This window comes from Typopeltis vanoorti, chromosome 8 (assembly GCF_054136105.1).
Source record: "Typopeltis vanoorti isolate ZY-2024b chromosome 8, IOZ_Tvanoo_1.0, whole genome shotgun sequence".
NCBI lineage: Eukaryota > Metazoa > Arthropoda > Arachnida > Uropygi > Thelyphonidae > Typopeltis > Typopeltis vanoorti.
In genome coordinates this window covers 100,108,502-100,131,378 of record NC_143556.1, presented here as the reverse complement: position 1 = coordinate 100,131,378, position 22,877 = coordinate 100,108,502, and the positions used below count along the sequence as shown (strand labels likewise).

At 35.5% G+C, this 22,877-nt stretch overlaps 1 protein-coding gene across 1 annotated transcript in view; it reads left to right on the top strand.

The window, feature by feature from the left end:
• LOC150104226 (NADH-cytochrome b5 reductase-like) overlaps positions 1 to 22,212 on the top strand; it is a 145,756-nt gene extending 123,544 nt beyond the window's left edge. The window contains exons 6-7 of the mRNA XM_090396851.1: positions 17,393 to 17,596; positions 20,633 to 22,212. Of these exons, the coding sequence (XP_090252977.1) occupies positions 17,393 to 17,596; positions 20,633 to 20,827 (399 nt within the window). The 3' untranslated portion in view covers positions 20,828 to 22,212. The remainder of the gene's footprint in view (positions 1 to 17,392; positions 17,597 to 20,632) is intronic.
• Positions 22,213 to 22,877: the final 665 nt, after the last annotated feature.

Genomic DNA, 22,877 nt, shown 5'->3' with positions numbered 1-22,877 from the left:
TAGTTTCCATTTCTTCCTCTGTTTCGCATTCTTCCTCTGCTTCGTTTTCCTTCTCTGTATTTAAAGTGGTAGTTTCCTGTTGGTTGCATTCCTTTATTTCTTCCACTGCGGTTTCTGTGGTGTTGGCTTGATCCTTGGCTGTTTCTTCTTCCTCTGTTTTTTCTTTGCTGGTCGTTTCTGCATTCTTAGTTACGGGCACTTCCTTCTTATTGCATTTTTGATTCCCTGTTGCTATTGTGTTATGTGCAGCCTGCAGGGTTGGGAAGTCTTCCCGTTCTGTGTCATTAATATTTACTGCTGGTGTTACTGTGGCTGGCGTGATAGCACCTCCCATCCTTTCTGCCTGGTTTCTGGATGGGCAGGTGTCTACTTTGTGATCTATGGTGCCACATTTAAGACAAGGTGCCTCACACCTGCCGCCATGCAGTTCCTGCATTTGTTCTTGGGGCAGTCTTTACCTAGATGTTCCAGAGAACCACACTTATAACACTGTTTCTTAACTCCAGGGTAGTTAACTACTACCCTGGCAGAGCCTAGAAAGACAAAATTGGGGACTTCGGCCTTCATTTCCATACGGAAAGTTACCTCGCCAGTCTTCCAGTCGTGGAAGTCTGTATCGTTAGCGATTTTTACGTCATGTACGACTTCCCATTTCGAAAACACTTTGTTGATTATTTCGGTTCCCCCCTCCAGATATTCTACAGGGAACCTCGCTATTCTTATTGTCTTGAAAACACTCCCTACTACAAAGGGAAAAAATGTTTTTCCTTGACATCCTAGTCCTTTACTTAACTTGTTCCTGGTTTCTACATTCTTTACTACTACCTGGAACCTGCCTGCCAACTATAATTTTCTGCCCCTACTGCTTCGCTAGGAGCTTTCACCAACATCCTCTTCGGTGTGTCAGCGTCCGCTTTGATGCCAAGGGTCCTGACTCACGGTGAAAAAGAAATCATGATTTAGAAAAAAAAAAAATACTTAAGTCCCAGAAAGGAAGGACATTCAGAATCAGGGCCAAGCATTCCCTGTTTGCCGAAATCTCCTGCTAGACTAGCTAGAGACGGAAGACTGCAAAACAGGCACAAGGCAAAATTAGACAACAGTAGGAAAAAAAAAAAAAAAAAATAGATTGCAAACAATCTCACCACTAGGATCAGGGACTGGATTCTGGAACATGGAGCTCTCTCTCAGGGTCGCTGGAAATAGGAACTTCTGGCAATCAGTAGGTAGACCTAGTAGTAACAGCAGAGGTAGACCTGGAATCATGTTAATACCAAGTTTGTAGCGAACAGAACGTACATCCCTTTAATGAGAATTGCCAAGAGGTGTCCTATTAAAGTATTAATTATAATGAAGAGCCAAAGGCTTCAATTTGGCGACATGAACTTATTTAAGTTAAGGAATATTATATCCCATATTATTTCTTAGCCGAATAAGAAACTCAAAGAGTTTCATGCTGAATATAGAAACTATATAAAGTTTTCGGCGATTCCAAGCATAAGCAAATACCTGGATAGTTCAGCAACTGATCCTTGAAAGTAGTGCAAGCTGAGGCAACTCATGTAAAATTCGGCTAAGAAACAATATGGGATATAATATCCCTTAACTTAAATGAGTTCATGTCGCCGAATTGAAGCCTTTGGCTCTTTATTATAATTAATATTTGTACATGTTTTTTTTTTCTTTTTTTAGCTTTATGACTGGGAAAAATGTCTCATTGTATATGCAATTGGACAGTGCAGGTCAACAGTGCATGGTGCAATTTGCAGTCAAAAGAAATGTAAACAAACACAAAGATGCAGTATTAAATCGTAACTGCATAAAATCAAGTGTTATTAATTAATTAATTAGCATAAAATAAAAATTTTATAACAATTCATAGTGTATAGGCTAGGCTACCATAAAGCAATCATATTGCTGCTTCTTCATTGTCAGTGCATGAATCGTTATACCTGTAAATAAATATGAATTTCTTTTTCACATTATCATTTGAGTTTTGATGTCTATTGTTAATAATATAAGACAATATTGCTATAGGTATTGACAGACAGGGGCGTGCCAGTAGTGTCCAGTGCCTGTGTGCAAAACTTTAGTTGGTGCCCCCCCCCCCCCCCAATAAAAAATCACTTAAAAAAAACGTTTTTTTTTTTAAAGTATTTCCTCCTCTTTGGCGCATTTACTATCCTGGTGCCTGTGTGCATCGCACACATTGCACATATGGTCGGCACACCCATGCTGACAGACTGACTATTCATCTTGTAAACAGGTGATGTAAACTTATAGTATCGATAAATACAGTACTGTACTGTAAATGTATTTAATTTTCCTTGTGATTTTTCTTAATAACATTTTCTTTTCTCTAGCTTACTTTATTCTAAGAAGACAGTATATAATACATATAACATACAAAATTTGTTAACCCTTTTAAGACCAGAAGGACTTAAGAAGTCAAAGTTTTTAGGTATTAAAATGACTTTATTATCTATTTAACATAAAAGATCATCATTATGTAGGAAAAAATCGTAGGTTTATAGAATTTCATGGGACACACGTGGCCCAATGGACGTAAAGGTTGCAAATAAATTAAAATTACTAACATTTAAGTATTGGCTTCAACTACATTTTACTAAACATAACAGTACATAAATCAATAAAAACAACAATGGATGTAAAAAAGATAAACACTATAGTCATAAATAAATAAAAATGAGCAAATAAAGTCTTTTAGTTATGGCATTCAGCAAAGCAATTTCTGTTGTTTGTATAGCATAGGTGAACATCACATGTAGTGCAAGTGTTACTAGCGCAATTTTACTTTTAGCACAGTTTCCACATCTTTTATGTGTATTCGCTTTCGCCATGGGATGTGAAGGCATGAAACGTTTCAGAAATATATGTTTTGTACTTGTCACTGTCGTAGGTATGGCCCTCTTCCTCGAAGAGAAATCGCCAATCAAAGATCGAGATCTGACCTGTCTGTACTCGAGGCAGGATAGTAAAGGGCCCACAGCACGTTTATTTTCATGAAACTTTGTGTAAATGATATAGGCATTATTGACAGCTATATCCAGAAGATCAAAAAAATAGACAGAGGTAGTACTTTATCTTTGATTTACAATCCAATTCGTAGCACACCTTGCGCTGATCCATAAGGTCGACATTGCGTTTATATTGTACTTTATGACAATTTCAGAGCACTTTATGTCAATCTTTTGAGCAGATCCTGCCTTTGCCGCTTCTTTACAGTGGATGTAAGTATAGGCGATATAAAGTTTGTCAAAAGATGTACCAACTTATTGTCCATCCACTTTACATACGATATACCATCAAAACTTTCAGTATAAATATCTCCTCGATTCATATGTTTATCTGATAGCGCAGATTTCGGAAGATGCTTTCGGTTAGGGTGAACAGTCCCACATGCCTTGGTGTTTCATATTTGGTACATACGTACTTTTTTTCCATATGAATGTAGGGCCACTTACTTGCAGTCTATTTTCTGTTTCAGGTTCTGTTGCTGATAATTCCAATGTGTTTTGTGCCGGGTCTTCAATTTCAACCACAGAAACCTCTGCATCTACATCCTGAGTTATAAATACCTGGTGGTCTTCATCATCGCTATTTTCTGCTACTAAAACTTCAAAATTTCGTTATCTTTCAGTTCAAACTGCTTACACCCTTTTCTCGACATGTCTGTAATGATAAAAAGACAAATAAAATACAAAAGTGGGTAAAATAAATAAAAAAACACCGATTACAACAACGAGTAATTTACTTGTAAAATGCACTCCTTTACATCCACAGGGACAATGGTGTTCCTTTATGTTTTTATTAGTTTCTATGGAATATTATTTCAAAATTTTATTACAAAACATAATAATACTATTATTTACTTACCATCAAATGAAAATATTACACCATAAACATATAACAAGCAATATTCTATTCGAAAACACTTGTGAAAAGTTCTGAATACGGCATGCTCTGAACGTACGATTTGCCACGAAACTTTCTTTTGACCGGTGGTGCTAACATAGGGTTTCCAGTAATAAAATTATCAAAAATATATTCCACATTATGCATTTGCTGGAAAAAAATATTGACATTATTTTGGTTTACATACACAATCAAGATTTTATGTGGGGACACATATGTCCCATGGTCGTGAAAGGGATTAATTGACTTTTTATATTATTGGTATGGCTTCTAGTCAACAGTAGGCTATTAGTAGTTAAGTTTTTTTGGGAGTCAAAAGTCGTATGCAGATTTTCGACTGCATGGGGAATCAGCACCCATAATCCCCATATTGGTCTGAACTGTAGCTTGTTTTCAGTGTTTTATGTTAATATATGTATGTGGGATCTTGTTCGAGTGAACAACACTTTAGGAATAGTTTAACAAAGAATTATCTTTATTTAAATTGTGAGGTGAGTTAGAAATGTAATTCATGTAGCATAATTCACAGATAAAAATAATCTGTTGATAATAGTAAAGTAAACAGTTTAATAATCAAATAAATAATTAACTCACGTAATGTCCTTTGCATTACTGTAATTAAATTAAGTGGATAATTTTTAATTTACTAAATTTTTTGAAGTTAAATAAGTTATTAGAGGTTCATGTATCTAGTTTGCCCAAAGTTACAGATATTTCTAGTGCAATTAGATCTACTGATATGGCAGACTATAAAGTAGACACTATTCCTACAGATGTTCCTTAGGCAACCACATCTGATTCTGATATTTTAGACTACTATACAGAAAAGCATCAACAAGATATTTATACTAATCTTTAAAGGTATCTATGGCATGACTATAAACAATAAATTACATGATAACCACAGTAATTAACGTTAATGAAATGAAAGAACAGATATTTCGTACTGAATAACAGCACATCATCAGTGTGTAGAAACAAGCAAATCAATGCAATACAAGGTACATACAGCAGTCAGTGGTTTACCAATTAAAAACTGTTGTTGCATGGGGGGGGAATTAATATTAATAAATAGTATGATTAAAAATATTAAAAACTATTTTAATATTTACATTAGATAAGAATCTCCTAAACATTTGGGGGAGAGAGAGAGAGAGACAATCGTTCTGATTCAATGACACAGGTCTATGAAGTAGCTTAACTAAAGGATGATATCTCATTGTGGGTTTAGAAAGACTTGTTGGCCTCAAACACTGGAAGGGTTCATTTAAAAAATCAAAACAGATATATAAAAATGAAGTAAGGCATTGCTCCCAAGGACTGTTTCACTCCATGAAAATTAATAGCAAAAAAGTACAGTCAAGAGTGGCTAGTCTATTCTCTATCAATGGATGTATACTGTTTTGTATGAAAGCTTTTTTTCAAATTCAAGTTGCACTTTACACAATCGACAAGCTCCAACTCAACATCTACCATCGATATAAGGATGTAGAAGTTGTAAAGGTAGACCAGAAAATTGCCACTATAATGAGGACACTGACAAGTAGAATGAAGGAAGTAATAGCTGTACTGTATAAGGCATGAATTAGGCAACATCTAGATTTCTCTGCACAGATCTGATAAAGAAATGTTAGAGAGAAAGAGTGACAGTGTAGACAGGAGTGACTGTGTGACTAAGACTCTCAGGTCTGGAATGTTGAAAACAAAGACTGATTAAGGAAATATGCTCAGCTTAGCAGATAAAGAAAAAGTGATATGATTGTTGTATACAAGTTAGTGAGAGAAGTCTATCAGATAGATATATGGGAGATATTGCATAGGATAACAGGCTGTGGGAAAATAAATGATCGTCCCTGGAAACTATAGAAGTATCATTTGAGACAGGAAATGAAAAGATTTTTTGCATAGAGTGGTGAATAAGTGGAATGCATTACCAGAATGGATGGTGAATGTTCCAGCACAGAATGTTTTCACACCAAAGTGAAAACATTCTGTGCATATTGTGGTCTGTGAAAATTTGAACTTTACCATGAAAAACAGCCCCAGACCATGATGCCTCTTCTAGTATACTTTATAGTTGGCACAACCCATTTGGACAGGTAGTGTTCTCCTGGCATCGATACATCACACTATTCCAGAGTCCATTGGCAGCAAACTTTATCCCACCTGAAGCTTGTCATCGCCCTTGCTGATGTTAGCTTATGTGTGTGGCTGTATGGCCATGGAAAACTATGTTCTTAGCTCCCAACAAACAGTTGTGGTACTGGTGATGCTTGCAGGGTTATTTCAGTAGTGTTTCAAGGAAGGATCAGAACCAGAACTCAAATAACTTAGGAGAAAAAAATATTAAACTTTCTAAGTTTTTATGCCATTAAAGAACTGTATTTGTTTGTAAATAAGGATATTAATTTGAATTTGACACTACCTAGAGGGTGCACAGTGAATGCCTAGGTGTGCTGTTTCTGCTCTTGTCTTATGCTTAAATGGAATTACTTTATTATAACTACCTTTAAAATGTGTTCAAGTGAAATGCCTTGTTAATCTAAAAAAGTAACATATTAATTATTATTATTATTACCCAAGACCCATGGAGTCAAAGACTCATTTAGGTGGTCCTTTTATCATACATACATCTGCTTCTCACTCCCTTGCTCACACCCTCTTTATACAGTTTTCATGGATGACCTTTGGTTCTCCCACTGTTTTTTGTAGAACCTCTCCAACATTGATCCTATAATAACCCCTTGCTAACTTGTAGGTCTCTATCATATCTCTCCTATCCACTAGACCAGAGGTTCTCAACCTTTTCCAGTGGCGTACCACTATATTTAATTCAAGATATTAGATGTACCAGTAAGGCAGTGGCTCACATACCACCAGTGGTACGCATACCATAGGTTGAGAATCCCTGCACTAAACTGTAAATTGCATCTTTTCAATCTTTCCTCATATTCGACATTCCACAGGTTCAGAAACTACTTTAGTCAGTCACCTCTGGACCCTTTCCAACATCTCTTCGTTCTTTTCGAAACCAGGTGACCAAATCTGGGCACAGTAGTCCATGTGTGGCCTAAGTAAAGCCTTATACAATGGTACAAGAATCTCCCTACTTCTGCAAGTCAGTGTCCTCCACATTATTCCCAGAAGTCTTTGTTGTCTTCACTTTGGCAATGTGTCCCCTAAATTTCAGATCCTTATCCACTATCACCCCAAGATCTCTTATTTCCTCCACTTCCGACAATATATCCTTACCAAGCATATATTCTGCATCCCATCTTTGTTTCCCAAATTTTAAAACCTTACATTTTGCAACACTGAACTTTCATCCCCATTCATGTGCGCAATCACTCAATTTATTCAAGTTTTCTTGTAAGGCTACGACATCTTCTCTACTCTTCATAGTTCATCCCAACTTTGCATCATCTGCAAACAACTGAATATCTCCATCCAAATCTTCACCAATATCATTAATATACAAGTTAAACATTAATGGCCCTAAACAGACCCTTGAGGCACACCACTAGTGATCTTCCTTTTCTTGGATATTGCTCCCCCAATACACAACTTCCTGATACCTATCAGATAGCCAGTCTCCGATCCAATGCACTAATCTAATATCCAACCCTATCTGCTCTAGTTTGACTATCAACTTATCATGCGGTAATCTATCAAAAACCTTTGCAAAATCTAAGTATATTACTGTGTATCCCTATTCTCTCTCCAAGGAAGCTGTCACCTTATTGTAATAAGCAAGTAGATTACTAAAACATGACCTCCCTTTGGCAAATCCACGCTGTCCATCAAAGATAACACGATTGTTGTCAACCCAATTCTGGATTCTAGTTCTCACAAGCTTTTCCAACAACTTGACCCCAACACTTTACACACAGATAGGCCTATAATTTGATGCTTCAGTTCTATCACCTCTCTCATGAAGTAGCACAAATCTTGCCTTCCTTAGGAACTTGACCAATAAGACTCATATTAAAAAATTATGTCAAGGCAGATGTCAACTCCCTGATGCATTCCTTTAAAATACATGGTGATGTATTATCAAGTCCCACAGTCCTATTAACATCTAGTTTGCTTAACTCCTCATTCATCTCTTGCTTACTTACAGTCGGTCTCTGTTCTCCATCATCAACTGCTCTCAATCTCTCTCCATGAAGTCACATTCACAAGATTGAAAGACCTTTATGAACTGCTCATTAAGTATCTCCACAATATCTTCTGCAACAGATGTCTTTATACCATTTTCTCCAATCAGTGCCATCCTTCCATAATCATTCTTTTTTTTTTTTTTGCTGGCTACATATCGAAAGAACTCCCTAGGATTCTTTTTGGCTTCATTAGCTAACTGCTGATAATACCTCACTTTTGCTACCCTTACCAACCAAGTCACCTGCCTTTCCTGGGCTTTGTAATCCTCATGGAATTGGTTATTACCACTTCTCTTATGCTGCCTCCATAATATTTATTTTCTCTGTATCGCATGATTAATCTCTTTATTCATCCATTCACACCTACCTTATTTAACCTTCTGACTCTTGGAATACATTTAGACATCTAGGTAGTTCTTGAAAACCCTGATCTCTTTTCCAGCTAACTCCTCATTGTTTGTAAATAAGGATATTAATTTGAATTTGACACTACCTAGAGAGTGCACAGTGAACGCCTAGGTGTGCTGTTTCTGCTCCTGTCTCATGCTTGAATGTACGAGGGTTGTTCGATAAGTCTGTGCAAAAATGAAGAAAACATTTTTTTGGGGACAAACATTTTTTATTTTTCAGCATAGTCTCCTTTGAGGTCTATACACTTAGTCGAATGATGCTTGAGTTTTTTGATCCTGTCCATATAGGATGATTTGTCCAACTCTTCAAAATAGGCAGTTGTTTTGGCAATCACCTCATTGTTATGAAAATCTCTTTCCTGCCAGCCATTTTTTCATGTTTGGAAAGAGATAGTAGTCGAGGGAGCCAAATCTATAGAGTGGGGGGGGGGGGGATGCGAAAGAAGGACTTCGTAGCGTAAATCGAACAAATTTGTGGTCACAATTGCAGAAGAGTGAGCACGGTGAAAAAAAAATCTTGTTTTTCGCCAAGTGTGGTCGTGCTTCCTTTATTTCATTATTTAAACAATCCAGCAAAGACGCATAATACACTCCAGTAATTGTTTTGCCCTTTTCCAAGAAGTCTATGAAGATTATGCCATGAACATCCCAGAAGATGGTGGCCATAACCATTCCTGTTGAAGGAACGATTTTCACTTTCTTTGGTGCAGATTCCCCACTTGCAGCCCATTGTTTTGACTGTTCCTTGGTCTCAGGCTGGTTTGTCTACTGTCACGAAATGATGCAAAAATTCCTCTGGATTCCAGTGAAACAGCTTCAAGCTGTCCTTGCAACAGTTCACACGTTGACACTTTGATCCAGTGTGAGCAAATGCGGCACTCATCTTGCGGATAGTTTTCTCACATGTTAATCTTCATGTAAAATATTATGTACGCAGTCATTTGAGATGCCCACAGCCTTATACCTTCACTCTTCTATCACCCATCACCATATCATGGATTTTTTTCAATAATTTCTGGAGTGGTGACCTCAACAGGGCATCCAGAACTTTCAGCATGACTTGTGCTTATATGGCCACTTCGAAAGTTACTAACCATTCTAATCGAAGATGCAGACTCACCATAATGTTTATCAAGCTTAGCTTTGGTTTCCTGAGCTGTTTTTGCCTTTCAAAAAGTATGTTTAATCACTACACGAAATTCTTTCTCATCCATTTTTCACAAATCACGGTACTTGATCGATTCAAATGAATGCCAAACACAGAATAATAGATCTATCTGATTGAAACTTAGTGTGCGATCTTCCAACAGTTGACAGCAACTAAAAATAACCTCGATATGAACTGGTGGTGCCATCTCTTAGACGTTGCATGGACTTATCGAACAACCCTCGTAAGTAATTGCTTTATTATAACTACCTTTAAAATGTGCTCAAGTGAAATGTCTTAGACATTGCTTAGACACAATAGATACATTTAACACAATAGATACCAATATCCAAAAATATGTTTCATTATAGAAAAGAAATTAATGGCTGTCAGCCATTAAAAATCTTGAATAGAATAATAATATAATCAATATATTCTTAGCAAAAGTGAACTTATATAAGCGTATAGTGTATTTTAAAGTTGTAAAATAAACATGTATTTTACCTCAAACTGAGTCTTGTCTGACTAAGAGCGTCAACTCACCACTCTAAAATTACAAACTTGTTGTGGGAGGGTAAGGTTAAATTGAGAAGTTTTGTCACGACTATCTGAAGGAGTTAGCAGGTATTTATATATTTGAGTTATTGGAATTGTCTCCCTGAACAGTGCATTTTATTATTATAGGGCATAGACTGGTGCAGTCATTAAAAAATATAAATGTGTTTATGTCTAAAAAGGAGATAGGACCAAAAATTCAGGCCAGTACTTAGAGCAACTGCATAGTAAGTTTGATAGATACGATTTAAGTGAATTTGCGTAAATAACAACACAACAGTTGGTAAATGGGATAATGTGATTTTTTTAAACTGTGTTTTGTAATTTTTGTTGCAATAAGTTTATGAATTAGTTTTTTATTAATTTTATAAATATTATTATTTTCTTCTGGTGTTATATTTAAACCAGTATGTACAAAGAATGTTCAATCATTATCATGACTCTGGACCTCCATGGAGTCACAAGACTCATTGCAGGAGGCTCATCCCAGAAAACACAAAATACCAATCTTTGAATTAGTTCATTGTTTGTGCTTTCACCACTCTATCAAACAATGCATTCCATGGTTCAACCACTCTCCATGCAAAGAAACCACTTCTTATCTCACTCATTCACCTTGTTCCACCAAATGAAAGAATTCTCAGTGTCGACCCCCTAACTACCTTTCAACGTTTAAATGCCTCAATCATATCACCTCTCCTTCTTCTATCTACCAAACTTTGTAGTTCACATTCCAGCAGTCTGTCCTCATAATTAACATTGTACAGTCCACCTATGCATGCTTTCCAAGGTTAATTTATATCCTTTGAATCCTATGAACCAAATTTGAGCACAATAGTCCAGATGTGGCTTGATCGGAGCTTTATACAATGGAATGACAACTCTTTTATCACTGCTGATCAGCATTCTTCTCAGCATTATAGCAATCCTCTGGGTTACCTTCACCTTTTGCAATATGTTCCCCGAATTTCAGGTTTCTATCAGTTGTTCCCCCCCCCCCCAAGATCCCTTGCCTCCCTACTTCTCCCAGTCCAGTTCCTCCAACAGAGTATGCAATCTTCCATCAATGTATCCCAAACTTCAAGACTACATTTAGCTGAATTAAACTAACATCCCCATTTATTTGCCCATCTGTTGAGTTTATTCAAATCCTCTTGAAGGGCTACCACATCTGCACTATTACTCATAACCCTTCCCAGTTTCACATCATCTGCAAACAACTGAAAATCACCTTTCAGTGCCACTGATATAAAGGTTAAACAATAGAGGTCTCAGTACTGAGCCTGGTGGGATCCCACTTATAACCTTCTGCTTATTTGATACTGTTCCCTCATACACAACTCTCTGATACCTATCAGACAGCTAATCCTCAACTAACCTGACATCCAAACTCATATGCTGCAACTTAAATATCAGTTTATTGTGCAGCACCATGTTAAATGTCTTTATAAAATCCAAAAAATGGCAGAATATGTCTTTCCCTCATCGACCACTCTTGTTACTTTATTATAAAAGGCAATCAGATTACTAAAAGAAGAGCACTCCTTAACAAATCTATGCTGACTCTCACAGATAACATTACCCTCATCTGCCCAAAATGCTGTAAATGATTTCTCCAAATCTTAACAACTGATGAAATACAAACTGGTCTGTAGTTTGACGCTTCCAGTCTACTACCAACCTTATGCAATGGCACTGTCTTACCCTCCTTCCACTCCTTGGGCACCTTTCTCATTGCCAGACACTCATTGAAAAGCTAATTATTAATAGAATCACAAGAGGAAAGAAGCAGTGTTAAATTATATAGTATGCCAGCCTGGCTGGCCACATCGATAGCATTTCTGCTTTCCTCAACCAAAGCTGTGGATTCAGATTTCTTTCTGGAATGGAAACACTTTTATCAACAAAGATGTTTTATTAATGTTTATATTTCACTGATTTTCAACTCAGCATCATCAGAGCACAACACACTTGTAAACGCGACAGTGAGTGAGTGAAACAATATAATTGCAAAAGACAAAAGATCTAAAGTCCTATTTTTTGGCGCCCTCTAACGAAAAAAAAAAAAAAAGCAGTTATCCAGGAGTTTTTCTTAGGATAACCATCTCCCAAATTTTTGGCAAATTAATGCAACCATATTTGTTAAGGTTGGGAGAATTCTTCAAAGCCATTGCTGACTCAAAAAATAATCTTTCAGATCTATAACGACTTCTAAATATCATATTCATTTTCCTCCATCTAATCCTGTGTGAAGGAGTGTCCAAAGCATGGTCTGCCACTCCCAACTTGCCATAGTAATAGTAGTGAATGTATCTTTCATGTTCTTCCAGGTTCACTGATCTTCCTGTTTGCCCATAATAGGCCAAGTCACAGTCACATGGAACTTCATACACTCCTGGGTGTGCTAAAGGGTGAAGTTTATCCTTAGGTGAGCGGATCAGAGTTGCCAGCTTGACATGAGGTTTGAAAGTGGGGCGAAGGCCATGTTTCACCAATACTTTGGCTATCTTTTCCGATGTACCTCTGATATAGGGAATAGAAATGGTCATGTTGTATTCTTGTGTATTAGGGGAGGGCAGAGTAATGGGCCTATGTAGTATTTTATCTATTTTGTAGGGATTGTAGCTGTTGGCTAAGAATGTATGGTGCAGGTATTGGAGTTCAGTGGTCAGAGCTGTATCGTTAGAACAAATGGCTCTGGCTCTGTATGTAAGTGTTTTTAAAATGCCGTACTGTTGGACTGGATGATGATGTGATTGTTTATGTAGGTCTTCCTGTGTGTGTAGGCTTTCTGTAAATAGAAAAAGATAATGATCCATCTGAAAGGCAGGTGACTAATGTGTCAAGAAATGGTAAACAGTTATTTGATTCTTTTTCTACTGTGAAGTGAATTTTGGGGTATGAATTTTTTTTTTTTTTTCGTTAGAGGCACCAAAAAATAGGACTCTAGATCTTTTGTCTTTTGCAATTATATTGTTTCACTCACTCACTGCCGCGTTTACAAGTGTGTTGTGCTCTGATGATGCTGAGTTGAAAATCAGCGAAATATAAGCGTTAATAAAACATCTTTGTTGATAAAAGTGTTTGTGGTGTTGTTAATACCGTGAAAAATAAGTCATGAATAACCATCAACACTTAAGCTTATCTGTTAGATTCTGGAATGGAAGTTTGTGAAAATCTTTAGGTGGTAAATGGTTTTTGCTGCCTAGTATGAAACTATTGTTACTGTAGGTCTGAAATAGCTTGGGAAAGTACTAATTTGATATTAATATCAGTTGAACAAGATTATCTAAACCCTTCGTTCATCCACATTACTAAAATTGATAGGTTTACAAGTGTTCATCAGTAGACTTTATTAGGTATATGCTATGAACTTATAAACTTAAACAGGCATATTATTCTGCAGAATTCATACATTCGATTATACGATATGCCTAATAAACTTATAAGCTTAAACAGGCATATCATTCTGCAAAATTCATACATTCGATTATAATTATATGCAAGAGTATTGTAGCCCTTTTAGTGACATGTAAATAAGATGGTGTGAGGAAAGAAAGCAAAGTCCATGTCAACTGGATCCAGGTATAAATCACTTATAGTGGATGTTTGAACATCGTTCAGCACTCTGAATAACATTAGGCTGTTTGCCCTTTCTGTTGTTCTTTGAATTTCAAATTGAAATAAATATTTTTTAAAAATTAAAAAATGCTGTAAAGGAGAAGTTATAGAAAGTGAAAGTAAAACTTAGAACATTTGGTGGAAATGCTCTATTTCAGTGTGAGCTTTTCAGCATCCTCTTCACAAGAATTTTATATTCAACACTAGAGACACATAACACAGCCTTTTCACTTTTGCAGTTCTACTGATCAGTAGTTTCCATATTACTCTTAATTTCTCAAGACATCTGGAGAAATTAGTACCTTACATGTGTAATTCAGCTCCAAACACAGAAAACAACACATTTTATTCTTCCTCTTATGTTTTTGTCTTCCTCATTCTTTCCTCTGCTTTGGAATATTCTCCTTTTATATCCCATTTTCTATAGCATGTTATGCTCAGTGGTTTGTTACAACTAAGTAACAAGGCTTCATTGAAACCTGATCAATGCTCTAATAGGACAGTTAATCCTATCTGTATAGTGTATTATGATTGTTGTATGTGTTCTTCTGGCCAGTTTGCTGCTTTGTGGAGGTAGTCTGCTATCTCCATAAGAAACTGATTAACTCGTTGAAAAGGCCTGATAAAGTTTCTTCATGTCCTACAAGGGATTTAAACCCAGATCTTTCCAGCCAGAGTATGTCACTGAAACTGACAGCTGGTAAAAAGATAGAGAGGTTCCTCTCTACCTTTTTATGTCTTTCCTACAAATTAAATAAAAAGTACAATCAGCATGAGTTCAAATGTAATGGTTACAAGCTTCCACCTTTTTTCTTGACCTTTTGTGCACTGCTTATCCACAACACCAGTATGCTATAAGATAAACAGCATCTCAGGTTTGAAATCACTATAAAAACTATAAATAAATAAATCCTACCTAGACTTTTTCACAGATATCATACTGCAATTGAATTCAACCCCCTCCCCACAAACCTGTTAGCTATACATAGAAGCAAAAACAGTACTGAATAACTGCAACAATATGTTATGGAGTAAATGGGTTTATTAACAAAGAAATATATGTTTACACACGATGATATATACATCCACAACCATTGGTGGAATCTTAGTTGAAGCATGAACAATGGCAGATTACATGCTTGAAATGAGCACTTTGTCAAGACAAGTTTCGTAGCGAATGTGAAGGTTCTCTCTCCTCTTGAAGAACAAGGGTTGGGACATCTGCTGGACATTTTGTGTAATTTTATCCCTTAGTTCATCAAGGTTTGAAGGTGGGTCATGGTAGAATACCCATTCCTTCAACATACCCCAAATGAAGGCATCAAGTGATGTGAGATCAGGAGAATGTGAAGGGTATGGGAATTCTGTGAATCTCAAAATGAGCCTCCTAGGGAAGTGTTCTAATAAATAAGCTCTAGAACCACATGATGTGTGACAGGTTGATCCATCTGTTGGAATACCTGTGCATCAAATGGAATGTTTTTTTTTTTTTTTTGCATGATACATCCTATGCAAATCCTGGGTGAACAAAACCAACAAATTCTCGATGTGCATTCGCTATTCAAGGTCACAGTTACACTGCCCTCTTCAATGAAGTAGAGCCCAATTATGCCATGGGCAGAAACTGCACACATCAGTAACCTTCTTGCTGTTAAGAGGTTTCTCGTGGACAAATTCAGGTCCCGAGAAACCAAAAAAGCTGTAGGTCTGCCTGTTTACCCAACTGCTTAAATGGAAATGCACTTCATCTGAGGAAGGATGGATCTTCATAGACATTGGTGAGCACACATGCATAGTATTACCATTGTGCAGCCTAATCTGTTGCTATTAAACACTGACCCACCTGAATAGCTCCTTCATGATTCTCTATAGTGACTGCCTCAGCATCCCAAGTTCTACCGCTGTTTGGAAATGACTGCTTTTCGGAGACTGTAACAATTTCTCCCACACATGCCTGTGATTCTGATTTATGTTAACAGTTTGTGATCTCCCTGAATGCCCTTTGCAGAGTACTCCCATCACATCGGAACCTCTCAAATAAGACAACAATGATACTATTGCTTAGGGCAGTGCTTCCCAAACTTATGGATGTCAGGGTCCCCTTTGGAAAAATTAAAATATTTCACGGCCCCCTCGAAAAAAAATCGTAATGTAGACATATATTATTATAATATTTATTGTATTTATATTCAATACAAAACATACACAGCAAATATTGAAAAATCAAATGCAAATATTACATTTTTAGCATCTTACATACACATTTGACATGGTACATCATCTCATTTTTTTATATAGATAGATATATTGTTAATGTACATTTGCAGTACAAGCACATGAAACATAAAACGATTAGTAATAAAGAAAGAATTAAAAACATAAAAGAAGTTTAATAACAATTTAATGTGATGGATGTGTTTCAATGCTGCTACACAAAAAGTCAACATCAGGTGAAATAAAACATTTTAAATTTGTTTTCATTATTTCATGCCCCCCCCCCAACAAAACCTACAGCCCCAAGGGAGCTGCACCCCACAGTTTGGGAAGCGCTGGCTTAGGGTATGCTTGTGGAAACAACGAACAAACTGCTAACAAACATGTCATAGGCTTGGACCATTTGCTCTACCAGCTTCGTATGAATGAAAATAATGCTCAACAATAAACGTCTTTTATTCCAATGTCAACACCATTGTTACAGTTAAATGTAATAGTATAGACTCTCCACATGCTCTTCTGTCAATGTGCATGCAGTCAAATGACATATCTCATAGCACATGCACTGAAGGTGGTGTTGAAGTTCAGTACTGTTTTTTTTTTTTTTTTTTTTTTTTTTTTTTGCACCATATCATCTATATATATATATATATTCAGGACAGTAAATAGAGCAGACATCAGAGCTATTACAATAGAATAGTTGACCAATGATTGAAGAGTTTTACATCAGAGTCCTGAAGAAAATTGCAGAAACGATAAGACAGCATGTCATTTGTAGAACCATTTCCCATATCTTATTTTTTAATAAAACATGAAGGTATAAGAAGGGAATTTAACATTATCATGATTCAAGATGTACAAATAGCCTTATCTAAAGTTCTGTAGTTATTTAAACAAAATGATCATACTACCAGAAATTAGCAAAAGTATTTGAATCATGGAAATGACCCTGATGAATGCCAAAATAAAACTGTTGGTAGTAAAGTAGTAATGAAATTTTTGTTGTGTTCAATTATTGGCATAATAATATGTGCATAGGTTCTGACTCTTTTGCATGAGATTGTTATTAAAAAAAAAAAGGAGGGGGGGAGGATTCATACTAAGGATGCAGTGTAGGTGTAGAGAAGTATAGGAAAAATGCAGTGACCCAACTGTGTCACAGCATTTTCCCTACAGGCCACCATGTGGAGATCTCTTGTCAGTTATGTAGCTCTGATCCTTAAGTGACCTTAAATGAAGTGCTGTTATAAATATCACATTATATTATTCTTTCATAGCAATGTAATATTTTTTGTTTATTTAATATTTTTGATATTATGGTCTGAATTACAACTGTTTTTTATAACCAGTATCACCATACCTTCATGCTTGCAGCTGGCACTGGCATCACACCACTGATTCAGTTTATACAACATGTCCTTCATAATAAGCATGATGAAACTTTTCTGAGGTTGCTTTATGCCAATAAGTACTATAAAGATATCCCCTTAAAGCAGTTAATAGATGACTTCAAGAGCTATTGGAACTTTACTGTCTGCTACTGCCTGAGCCAGGTAGGATCTTGCATTTCTTTAGTATTAGTAAGTATTTTAGTCATATGTTTATAGTGATTTTTAAATGGTCTAGAGTGGCACAGTTCATAGGGGTGATCCTAAGTTGTCATTTCATTGAGACTTATGTCAGAGATATAAATAAAACCTGATTATTTACATGAAGAAAATAGTTCATTCCTAACCAGAAGTTTTATGTTTAGTAGATATATTTTATAACAGCTTTTAATTTATAATTAAAATTCAACAAGCATATATACAAGCTTGAAATACTTTTTTGGAATCAGTAGCAGATTTAAAAAACAACCAAATCTAAATAAACATGGTTGTATCTAACTTCCTAAGATTTGGGAAGCATTAATTCTTAGGCCTCCCACCTAACAGGCTAGCTATCAGCACCCATAATAAGGGATTTTAGTCTAACATCTTCCAATTTTGTGTATTTTTGTACATTATTACAATTTTTATATTGTATCTGAAAACATGTATCTGTGACAGAGATAAAATATTGGAACTATTAAACCTGTGTTTATTTCTTTGTGCTGTTTTCGTTCCATTAAATTATGTGGTCAGAAAAGAAAGTTACTTGTCTGAATTAATTGCTGTTGTTAAATAAAAATAAATAGCTTTGAACATGCCTGATTTTGTGTTAATTTATCAGAAAAAAAAAGGTGCTGAGATAAATTATATATTTTTATTTTAATAAGAAGCAAAAGGAAAGAAAAAACTGCAGAAATTTTCAGTGGGTTTAACTGAAAACTGTACTGTCTAACCACAGATGTGAGACCACTCAATACTTCTGCACATGGCAGGTGGTGGCAAATCCATTCCAACATTACTGTAATCAATGATGAGTGTTTATTATTATACATCAGAAAATTAGCTTTTCTTTTAAGAAAATTCTAGTTTTTAAAGTGGTAATTATTTTGCTTGTATAACAGTTGGAAAATTTTACATGTGAATTACGTGATTTTGCATGTTGGTGGCAAGCAAATTCGTACATTGCCTGACCATTCAACATGAAGTGACTCTTCTTGGCACTGTGCCAGCCAGGGTTCTTGCATGTGTGGGTGGACATAATAATAGTTTAAACATGAATTGCCTTACTGTTCTAAAAATACTTCCTGGAATCGAATACTCATTATCATTTTTAAAAATATATTGGCTGTGTTTTTATGTAGAAATATGTGATATAACTAACAAAAAATCATGTTTTTGCATGAAAAAGCTTAAAAACTACATTTCCATCACTTTTGTGTCTGAATAATGTCATTTAGATGTTTATTACTGTCATTTTTAATAAATGACAGTAATAAACATCTAAATGACAGTAATAAACTTAATTTAAAACCCAGCAGTAAACTTTATACAAGTATCTCTGATCTGGAGAATTTATTAATATGGTGGTACACCATTTTTCTACTTGTGTACAGAAAATATATGACTTCTGAATTTTTGCAAAATTTTATTTTATTGAAAAAATGCAAAAGTCATATATTTTCTGTATACAAGTAGAAAAATGGTGTACCGACATATTAGTAAATACTCCAGATCAGATACTTGTATAAAGTTTTATCACTGAGTTTAAAGTAAGTTACAAATGACGAGAAATTAGATCCTTATTTTACCCCTTTATCCAAATTTATGCAAATAAAAGTTTGCATGTGAATTATCTTCATGAGTAGACTACTTGTATATAGTAGCTGTTGACTTCACATTAGTTACCTCAGGATCCCATGATGCAAAGCACACTTCCTTTTATTATTATGCCCTCCATGAAGTCAGCAGACTCATCAGGTTTTATTCAACTGACAACATATATATTGTATTGAATCTTAAAATCCTTAACACTCCCTGCATTAACAACATATTCTGGTACTGCATTCCATTCACTCACAGTTCTCCATGTAAAAAAAATCTACTCCTCCCATCCTTCTTTGCCACACTCTTACATACTTTGAGGGATGGCCTCTGGTACTTCCACTCTCACCTGCTACTCTTTTCATAATCCCCCTCACTTACTTAAACATGTCTATGATATTACTGCTTTTCCTCCCTCCTGTCAACAAAAATGTGCAATCCACATTCTTCAACCTCTCTTCATAGCCAACATTCCAGAGTCCTGATATTGTCTTAGTCACTTGTCTCTGGACCTCTCCAATGTTTCTACATCACAATGAAAACAAGGTGACCAAATCTGAGCACAATAATCCAAGTGTGGTCTGACCAGTTCTTTATACAGTGGGACAACCACCCCTATCCCTACATGTTAGTGTACCTCTTATCATAGCAACACTACAGTCTTTGCAACACTTACAAAGAGAGCAGTTATTTGAAAAAAAAAAAAAAAAAAAAATTAAAGTTGATAGTTTTCAGAGGTGAACCCTAGACTCAAATATAGGGTTAATCAGGAGTCTGTGAAACATTTCAAAAATATTTATCACTAATAAATTATACAACAGATACTATATTTTATTACACTGAAATAAAAGTAAACTGTCCATTTTTTTTTTTTTTTTACATACCTCACAAATGCTCAATAACTTTGTTGACAGCAGACATTCAAGCTGATAATCTATTTCATTTCACACACATGTGAGCATGTTGCAGTCAATCAATGTCACAGCCACAGTAATACGGTTGTGAAGTTCCATGAGACTAGCGAGGAGTGGAAGCATGAAGACGGTGACCTTCATGAATCCGTTGGAGTTTGATAGAGTAACCTGCAAGAAACGACATGCGAGCAGTGGCAGCATTTCCGTTGGATGTCGTCCGTGCTGCCATCAATACCTCACAGACTTCAGACATGCATGAAGGCAAAAGGGGGACATTTTGAACATTCAGTGCTGCTATATGCACATTATACATGTGGTTTGTATGTGCTGAAACCTGTAAATGATTTACTGATAAAGGTTCATGTGCTGTTCAAGTTGTAACAGTATTTATAGCTAGACTAGGTATGTATGTGAATATATATATATATATATTTATTATATATTATAAACTGATATAAAGATGTTTTCATATTTTCATATTTAGGAAACTGATGGACATATGAAAAAGTATGGAGATGAGATTTACTATGGATATATTGATCGGTCATTAATTAAAAGAGAACTTGAAGGGAAGAAGGATATTTTAGTGCTCATTTGTGGATCTAAATCATTTAATCATGATATGTTTGTAATTATTGAAAGTTTAGGTATAGAAAGAGAAAACTGTTTTGTATTCTAAAAAGTATTTCTAAATACAATTATAAATGTTCTAAAATTTACATTCTGCTAACTACTTAAATCTGGAGAAGACATTTATATATGTGAAGTCTGTTCATAAAAGGTATCTAGACTGATTGTGATTACATAGAAAATAAGGAAAGCGATTGGGATCAAACAAACAGTGTTGCACTTCTCCAAAATCAGTTCATCCACTGTTGGAAACATTTATGGAAATCTGTTTTCATGATGAAGTTCATTCAGTGGCCTTTCAAAACATGTTTGACCCTTGAGAATGAAAATAAAACTTTCCACAGAGGCAAATCCAGTGGATTTTAAGAAGTTGAAACATTTCATTTTCGTTTGACATTTTTCTCTAAGTTTCTTCAGGTAAATATCCAAAAATGGCAAAAAGCTCCATGTTAAGTGATTGTCCCATTGGTGTGTATAATACCTTCACAATTAAAAAAAAAAGCTAATAATTTGACTTTGGTTTTGCTACTTAATTAGTATGCTTATGTTGGTTGTAGAAATAACATTCTTGTGTTGTGATGTCTTGTTAGGTTTCAGGATCATAGCAGACTCTTTCCACACCACTCCTTCACATCATCTACCCACTCATCTTGGCCATCCTCTTCTGTTTGTATCATGCACTATACCAAACATCAAAGTTTTCCTCCAAAGATCAAACAGAAAGATCTGTTATCTTCTGCAGATATGTCCAAAAGCTTAAGCTTTTTGGACATATCTGCAGAATGTCCAAGTTTTCCCCCTTGAATTATTTTCTGCATCATGATGAACAATTTTTTCATTGTTAGAAAATGCAGCACAAACTTTGCTGAAATCTGCCTCATGTCCGCTTCTCAGTTAAAATCCAATTGCATAAGCTGTAGAAATTAATTCTAATATCTGCTGCTATCATGCAACATTTCATTTTAAAATAATTTATTTACCTTTTTATTATTTTTTGGTTTCTTTGTTCCTTGTTGATGATGATAGCTACCCAGAGTGCAGATCACATTTGATTAAGGTTCTTCTCCTTTGAAATTAACAAAACTTGTGTCTCATAGCAGCATCTCCAGTTTTAAGTAAAGCATATCTTTCCCATTGCACTTTTTAGACACCTAAAAATTCTCCATAACAAGCTGACATAGACATGTTCCATTCTGCAATGCCATAATAATACATATAACTGATATCATCAAATATACATCCAGTCTGGATACTCTTTGAACAGACGTATATTCAAAGAAGTTATCCCATTGTTTGCAACATTTTGGAAAATGTTTCAGAAATGTTTATGAACACTATTAGCAAGCATTGACAGAATATTTTTACAGTTAAAAACAGAACCTATCATGGATTAAGCAAAACAGTACAAGTTAATAAAGTAAATATTTTCATAAATCTTGCTGTTTCATTAAACTGGAGATTTTATTTCACCAATATCAAACTATAGCTAGTGGTTCTTTCTTGTAAAGTATATTATACCATGTCTCAATAATAAATTTAGTTTAATCCTTTATCCAAGTGTGAGCAAACAAAGTTTGCGCCTGAAAATGTCTTCAGGACTGGAGTAAGGTAGTACAACACTGGGCAACTGGTAGCAAAGGTGGACCAAGCTAATATCGCTTCTATTGGATAAAGGATTAAACTAAATTTATTATAGTCTAACCAAGTGAAAAATAAACTTTTAACATCTTTCTCTAAATCCAGAGTAATTTAATAAAAAGGTGGCACACCGTTTGGCAACTCCTATAGGTAAAGATGACCTCGCCATTGCTTCAGCCTGGTATCTCTACTTCTGGGCCTGGCTCTCACTGAACAGACCTGAATAAAGGTCGAAACTAGTCTGGATAGTGGCCCTTACTGCATAACATTATACATATCTGCAAGATGTGTTTTGCATTATGGGAGATACTGAGATAAGAGTGATGTTAGCTTGGTCCACCTTTGCTACCAGTTTCCCGGTGTTGTACTACCTTACCTCAGTCCTGAAGATATTTTCAGGCGCAAACTTTGTTTGCTCACACTTGGATAAAGGATTAAACTAAATTTATTATAGTCTAACC